Genomic DNA, 8,222 nt, shown 5'->3' on the forward strand with positions numbered 1-8,222 from the left:
TAAACTTGGGTTGCAGCATTGTTTCCTGGTTTGAAAAGTCCAATACTTTCGAACCATCCTTGAAGGGTTGAAGGAAACTCCAAATGGAACTTTCAGAGTTGCTTGGTTAATTCTACCCATAAATGAAGTAAGAACAAAAACGAAAGAGGAAGGCAGCAAGAAAGCTGCATAGATGTTAAATCGAAAGTACCCATTCAAAGGAGACTATGATCAAAGAAATTGAATGTACCCATTCAAGGGAGACTATGATCAAAGAAAATGGAATTCAACTTTCTAGCCTTGGAATGCAGAGATTTTTGTATGTGAATAACCTAATGGAAGTATTAAAGGGGGAATACCCCTTGAATTAATTATAACTCCGCCTAGTGCTAGCAGCTCCTGTATCTGTGGAAAATGAATTCATTTCCCTTTCTTTTCTCCTCTTTCATGGCCTTGGTTTTATTATCTTCACAAGAAGCGAGTACTGGTGAATTAGGCACTGGTACGGTGAAGGGCATCATTGGTGCTATTGTGGATGAAAGTTCTCACATCGGCAAAGAAGAGAAAGTGGCAATGGAGATGGCAATAGATGATTTTACCTGCAAAAATAACGAGAGCTTGGTCCTGCACATTAAAGACTCTGGAAAGGAACCCCTTCGAGCAGCGCTTTCTGGTAAATGTCAGCTCTTGTACCACTCTTTGTTACTGTTTTGGTAGAAATGTTGTCTGGCAAATGTCAGCTCTTCTACTTCTCTTTGTGTAGAAATGTTTTCTTCACTGAGAATAGGAGATGACTTGCAAATATAATTACCACATTGTCTTAATGTGCAGCCATAGATCTTATCAATGAGCGGCAAGTGCAAGCAATCATAGGGCCACAAGCATGGGGAGAAATATCTTTGGTTGCTGAGATAGGCAGCCAAGCTCAAATCCCAGTACTCTCTTTTGGGGAAGAAATTCCACCATGGGCAACAGAGAAATGGCCCTTCCTCCTTCAAGCCTCGCCCGATAATTACGCACAAATGGAAGCTGTGGCTGCAATTATTCAGTCTTGGGGGTGGCACCGAGTCACTATAATATATGAGGACATAGGTTCAGCTTCCACAAGAGTCATCCCTCATCTCCCTGCTGCCTTACGAGAAGCTGGTGCAGAAGTAAGTCACATTGTTCCCCTTCTGCCTTTTGCTTCTTCATTATCCAAAGAGCTCAAGAGCCTCAAAAGGAGGCAATGTAGAGTCTTCGTGGTTCAATATTCATCTTTGGCATTGGCTAATCATCTATTCAAAACAGCTAAGAAAATGAAGATGATTGGGAAGGATTATGTATGGATTACTACAGACACAATCACAAGTCTTATCCATTCTGTCAATGCCTCCACCATTTCTTCAATGCAAGGCATCCTAGGAGTCAAGCGTTATATTCCGGAAACCATGCCTTGTTACAGGGATTTCTACTCTAGATTTCACGAAAGGTTTAGACTAAAACACCCTGAAGAAGGAAGCTATGAACCAGGAATTTTTGCATTGCAGGCATATAATGCTGCATGGACAGTGGCTATGGCAATAAGGGAAGGTGGTATAGGAGGTCAACGGCTACTAAAGAAAATCCTAGAAAGTGAGTTCTCTGGCTTGACAGGAAAGATTCAATTTACCGATGGGAAACTAGCTCCGATGCAGATATTTCAAATCATTAATGTGGTGGGGAAGAGTTATAGAGAACTAGGGTTTTGGACATACAACTTGGGTTTCTCAGAGACCATAGATGAGAGTACTACTTACAACACTTCTATGAAGAGTTTAGGGCAGGTGATTTGGCCTGGGGGACCTTGGTCTGTTCCAGAAGGATGGACTCGTCCACCAGCATCCGACCCACTTAAGATTGGAGTTCCCACATCATCTGTATTCAACTATTTATTGAATGTGGAATACCAATCCGGAAATAAAGCTTCCTTCTCTGGTTTTTCAATGGATCTTTTCAAGGCAATCACAGAAGACTTGCCATTTTATTTGTCATATGACTTAATTGGCTTCAATGGCACATATGACGCATTAGTGGATCAAGTTTATCTAAAGGTAAAGGCAACTTTGTTTTTCTTCTATTATCATCATTTTACTTGTTGAAAGTTGAAGAATATCCTTATCCATATGGATCGCTAAACCACAAAGCCAATATGAATTGGTTGGTCAGCCATTTTTACACCATGGCAGTATTTTCATTGCTTAAATGATGAGTGACATTGAAGGCAAAAACTGGGCCTAAAAGTCTTGTGGGTTTCAGTTCCACATGGCAAGGTTTATATCTAGCTTGAGCAGATATTCCTTTCTTCTGCAGGTTAATTATATAGAGCAAGCTAATTTTCTTTCTCAGAGAACTAGTAATAATCTTATAATTAATGAATGTAAGCAGAAGTTCGATGCAGCAGTTGGTGATGTGGCGATAACTGCCAACCGAAGCCAGCTTGTAGACTTCACACAGCCCTACACTCGGACAGGATTGGTGATGATAGTACCTGTGCATGCACAAACATCTAATAGTGCATGGCTTTTCATAAAGCCCTTCACAAAAGCCATGTGGATTTCAACCCTTTTGATCACTCTCTACAATAGCTTTGTTTTTTGGTTGATCGAACGAAATAACTGCCTCGAACTTGAAGGTTCCATCCTAAATCGAGTGGGGACCTTGCTTTGGTTAGCCTTCCAAACACTCCTCCCTATAAAAGGTAATTAAAATCATCACATCTATTCATTTTTATAATTGAAAGAAAGGCTAATTCACTGAAATTACACATCTCATGTTTGGTTGGTCATTATTGAGCACAGGGGAGAAGCTACATAGCAATTTATCCCGGATAGTAATGGTGGTATGGCTGTTTGTGGCATTAGTCATCACTCAAAGTTACACAGCTAGCCTCACCACCATGCTCACCGTCCAATCGCTACAACCCACCGTGGACAATGTTGAGGTACTAAAGAATAACAATGTGGCTGTTGGGTGCAGTGGGGTATCCTTTATTAAAAGGTACTTGGAGGGGGTCATAGGTTTTCGACATGAAAACATCAAGAATTTCAGTAAACCAGATGAATATGCCAAAGCCCTAAGACGCAAAGAGATAGGGGCTCTTTTCATTGAAGCTTCATTGTCAAAAGTTTTCCTTGCAAGACACTGCAAGGGTTTCGGTGTTGCTGGCCCAACATATCAAATTGGAGGATTTGGATTTGTAAGATCCCCTCTCTCTCTCTCTCTCTCTCTCTCTCTCTCCTCTAGTTAATTACTCGTTTGCTTTCTAAAGGGTTGTGTTTGCTCTATTATAAACTGAGAACAAACGAAGCAAATTTGACCTAAATTGGGTTTTCACTGAAGTTGCATTAAGGAGCATGGATTTTGGACTTCAAAATTGGATTTGAGTGGATTTGGACAAATTTCTATATAATTTTATATTATATCTTATTCAAATCTAATTCAAATCCAAATCTAAGACCTATCCAAGCATAGGGTAAGCTTTGTAGGCTGAGCTAGAGCAAAAACGGAAGTCTGGATTCAATTGGGTTGGATCCTACCGTTGGCTATTGGTTGGGAAACTAAATGTGGCATTGGCATGGGTATTGCAGTTGAGCCATGTTTTGAATTGCCAACCTAGTTGAATATGCTTTCAAGTTGATTCACCTAGAACTAACATAATAAAATTTCTTTGACCCAATAAAAACAATGCAAAATTGTTTTAACAACATGGTTGTGCTATCTAGTTGGCATTGTTTTGACAAGATGAAAATAGAACTAAGCTGCACATCTTGTGGTGAGCAAAAGGCCTGGACCAATGACTACAACAAAATTAAGTACATGACAGTCTTGTACATATATATTGGGGCTCAGGCATTTCAAAAGGGGTCTCCTCTGCTTCCCGACATCTCCAAAGCGATTTTGAACCTCTCGGAAATTGGAAAGCTCAAAGAAATGGAGAACAGCTTGATGGGATCACAGACGTGCGTCGAAGAGGAGGAATGGGAGGACCAACATCCTAGCCTCAGCCCCAACAGCTTCTGGGTACTCTTCATCATAACAGGGGGAACATCAACATTGGCTCTGCTGGTCTATGTCTTTCATGGCAAGAAAACACAAAACAATTCTCTGCATGGACACAGAAGGATTTGGGAAACTGCAGCTGCAATGCTACTCACACACCGGGAGAATGGAAGGAAGCTGTTCTCTAGAAAAGTCAGTGATGCAGAAAACCATGGAGGACTTGCTCAAGGCCCAGTAGACTCCGGTCCGGGGCAACCGGAGTTTGAACAGCCCGGCCGATAGATGGTCTGGGCCTTGGCCTTGGATTGAGCTAGGCAGAATCAGGACTGATGGTTCATTGAATGACATAGTACATGTTCAGATTATAGTAGACGGAACAAGCGGTTTATACTTCAAATTTTTTACTTCAAATTCACATTCTCTCACATGGGATTTTTTTAAAATTTCCTGTGTAGAGAATTCAGAACCCATGTCAAAAACATAAATGGTAGAGGTAATTTTAAAGTTTGTATAGCATTATTACATAATATATTTAAACGGTGTTTTTACTTATACCTACATAGATGCAAGAGAAAAATAGGTTGCAAATGGTTTGGACCCTTTAATTTAAGAGCAACTAAAGGTAACCTAATCGCCTTGTAAACAGGACCACTGGAACAGTCAGATTTTGGCTCCAAAGCAAATTAGTATTTATTTTTTGTCCTAAATCATCAAATCATTTTTTTTTTATTTAGCATAGTCCATTTTTTGTTGGAAATTAACCAGCAAAATGAAGATTATGAGGAGTAAAATTTTAAAAACCTACTTTTTGCAAAGAAAGACCAAGACTTTCTAATAATAAGCGAATGGTCTTTTTAAAAACAAGTTACTTTTGTTATGACCCAATTGTTTAGTGATGCCATGCACATTGTTTCTTTTGTTTCTTTAAACAACAAAATAAGCATGAGTTTTTTTTAAAACAAAAAATCAGCAAAATGACTGTGTGTGTGTGTGTGTGTGAGAGAGAGAGAGAGAGAGAGAGAGAGAGAGAGAGGTGTCATTTGGTAAAACTAGTTGTTATTCATTCAAAGTTTTGAATTAGTATACATCAAAACCAGAAAGACAAAGACTATATTCACTTCAAATACTCAGTGAAAAAAGATAAGACCAAAGAGCCTCTACAAACATAACATTGAGATTGTCCTAGTCCAACAAGGAAAAAACTCTTTGAGTGGATGCCCTCATTATCAATAATTATGAATAGAAAGTATTGTTCTTCATTGAATTAACTCTTTTAGGATCGAGGTGGGTTGTCTTCATGCACCTAAGGCCTCTTCTTGCGTCATAAGGACTTCTCACCAGCCTTTGCCTTCTTCTAGGGTGAGGCTAGCCGGTAAGCCTCTCTCTTGATTTTGTTCTGAGTCCCTTTTTTATTATTCTTCTTCCCCTAAAACTAAGTGAATCCAAGTATTTTTAGAACGTTTGCTCAAAATATTTAATGACCAAGAATTAAGACCTACTATTCCCACTCTAAATATCTATCATGCTTGTTGACGCGCAGCGATTTTAATCTTCCAATCAACAAAATAAATCACACAAAGAACATTCACAGAAAAATGGAGACGAGAGATTTTACGTGGTTCAACAAAGGTGCCTACATTCATGGAGCGTGCACCTGAAGAAAAATCTACTATGAAATGATGACAGTACAAGATCTGATTTGTTTCTCTCCGATCCCATATCCCCTGTACACCCCTTTACTTTCAACCTGTTAAAGAAAAGTTCTTCCTAAAGAGAACCCCTCTCTAGCTTTCCTTTCACAAAATGACAAGCAATCACTATATTTTTCCCTGAATTACAAACATATATATGACACCACACAACCAATGGATTTAGAGACGTTCCAACGGCTGTGATAAGAGCCACAATAAATAAATAAAAATAAACATATTTTTTAATTATGCCCTATAAGCAGAAGTATAACTCAACATATGTATCTTAGTCGGAAGGACTTACCTAGGACCAAAGATTCTTTAAGAATTTTTATGTTTAGGGAGTTTAAACCCATGAGCAAATCATAATTTTAGAAAAAAAAAAAAAGAAAGAAAGAAAGAAGGAAAAATCTTATACTAGAATTAATTGATATGCCATATCATCCAAGTAATACACATACAAATTTTGTTTTAACACACAATCAATTAGTCAAAAATTTATAACCAAAGTATTGTAACTAGCAACAATAGAAATTTTCATAAATATTCATGTTACCTAACTTTCAATACAACAAATTTCATGTTTTGAATTAGTATTAAAAACAAGAAAGATAAAGACTATATTTGCCTCAAAGGGTGGATGGCTTTTATATATGTACCAACATTGCTTTGAGGTTGTCCCATTCGCAAAGAAAGGCTCTTTAAGAGGGTGAAGGGCATAGTAACAACACTAATTAGTAGCCTCATCATCAGTGGTGACAACTAAAAAAGCAACTCCATATGCTAAACTCTTGGTGCGGTAGGATGTCCACTTCCAGCAAGGGCCTCTCCTCAGGCCTTGAAGACTACTCTCCAACTTTTACTACCCCTTTTGGGTTGTGACTGGAGTCTGATGGCCTCTCTCTTGGCTTTGTCAAGGTCCTTTCTCTTTCCTCTTCATCCCCTCAAATTAATGGAATTCTAAATTTTTGTTTAATGTTAGCTAAAAACAATCTATGTATTGAAGCCCAAAGATCAGCATTTGAGCTCTTGTTTTTTCTCACTATAACTTGCTACCACACCCTATAAGCAAAATTGTAACTGATTGTGCATTGATTGGGAGGACTAAATTGAGATATAGGAATCTTAATATTAAAACCCATTTGGCCAAAAATCAAGGAAAGAATCAATCTTTGAATTGCTTGGGATAGAAAACAAATTTTCAGTAGTAGATTGGTTATTTAACCTTCAAAGTCATCATTTTCTTTTCCTTTTATATGTCCAATTCATTGATGAAAGTTATTGGGAGGATATTGTGAAACTTGAGATTATTCCACCTAACTTTACCAAAGTTTGCTATTGTACAGGTAAATAGAAAGTGAATAATTGTGCAAAATTACACCAGATAAATTCCCAGGGAAGTGGGGGGTCACAACGGACTGCTTAAATCCCACTTTCCTAGACAGAAATTTCCTTAGACATGTAATTAACACAACATATTACTACAACTATACCCGACAAAAGCTAACTACTGAATAGATGAAAGGAAGAACACCGGAATTTAACGAGGTTTTGTGCCTATGTCCTCGGACACTATCAATCAATATTCCTCTATTGTAGAAATATTACAAAATAAGAGAGAGAAGAGAGAATGTGCCTAAGAGAGAAGTAGGCAAATTTGGGGATGAGATTACAAATGGAAGTGATGGGTTTATATAGGTTAGAAAATAACACTATTACAACAACTCATCACCTACTATTGAAAAATTAGCCCACCATTGAAGACTTCAATGGTGAACTTCTAGAAATGAGCCATAATTCAAAAAATCTCCACCTTGGCAAAATTCCGTCTCTTAACATCTCTCATGGATTCCATAATGTCTTCAAACGCGCTTGTAGCGCAAATCTTTCAATTTTGAACAATGTTCATCAAGTTCAAGCAATGTTGAAACTTGACCACAATTACCACTTTTGTCATCATATCAGTAGGATTCTTAGTGGTTCAAATCTTCTGAATTACTACTCCACCTTCTTCCAGAATTTCTCAAACAAAATGATATCGAACGTCGATGTGCTTTGTCCTTAAATGGTAGACTTGGTTCTTTGCTAGATGGATAACACTTGGGCTATCACAATGCACCTTGATGTGCTTCTATTCAATTCCCAAATCTTTCATCAAATCTTGAAGCCAAATTGCTTCCTTCACAGCCTCTGTGACTGCCATATACTCTGCCTCTGTAGTGGACAAAGCAACTGTTGATTGTAAGGTAGACTCCAACTAACCGGCGCTTTTGCAAGAGTAAAAACATAGCCAATAGTTGACTGACGCTTATCCAAATCACAAGCGTAGTTGGAATCATAGTATCCAACAACACTATGATCATCTTGTTTATCCTGCTCAAATATCAGTCCAACATCTACCATATACAAAATGTATCGTAGAATCCATTTCACATCTTGCCAATGTTCTTTTCCAAGATTATGCATATACCTGCTCACAACTCCAATGGCTTGTGAAATATCGGGCCTTGTACATACCATGGAATACATCAA

The 8,222-nt window shown here is 38.2% G+C and overlaps 1 protein-coding gene across 1 annotated transcript; it reads left to right on the plus strand.

The window, feature by feature from the left end:
* Positions 1-426: 426 nt before the first annotated feature.
* Positions 427-4,551, plus strand: LOC131149035 (glutamate receptor 2.1-like). Its single transcript, XM_058099077.1, has 5 exons — positions 427-652; positions 811-2,051; positions 2,386-2,698; positions 2,799-3,196; positions 3,850-4,551. The coding sequence occupies exons 1-5, from the start codon at positions 427-429 to the stop codon at positions 4,279-4,281; spliced, it is 2,610 nt and encodes an 869-aa protein (XP_057955060.1). The 3' UTR covers positions 4,282-4,551.
* Positions 4,552-8,222: the final 3,671 nt, after the last annotated feature.

The sequence above is a fragment of the Malania oleifera genome, chromosome 1 (assembly GCF_029873635.1).
Source record: "Malania oleifera isolate guangnan ecotype guangnan chromosome 1, ASM2987363v1, whole genome shotgun sequence".
Classification (NCBI taxonomy): domain Eukaryota; kingdom Viridiplantae; phylum Streptophyta; class Magnoliopsida; order Santalales; family Ximeniaceae; genus Malania; species Malania oleifera.

Excerpts from the sequence above, each read along its gene's own strand:
- LOC131149035 (XM_058099077.1), top strand. The coding sequence starts at position 427 with ATGGCCTTGGTTTTATTATCTTCACAAGAAGCGAGTACTGGTGAATTA. Across the intron at positions 653-810 it reads CCTTCGAGCAGCGCTTTCTG|CCATAGATCTTATCAATGAG; the intron begins GTAAATGTCAGC and ends CTTAATGTGCAG. Across the intron at positions 2,052-2,385 it reads TGGATCAAGTTTATCTAAAG|AAGTTCGATGCAGCAGTTGG; the intron begins GTAAAGGCAACT and ends GAATGTAAGCAG.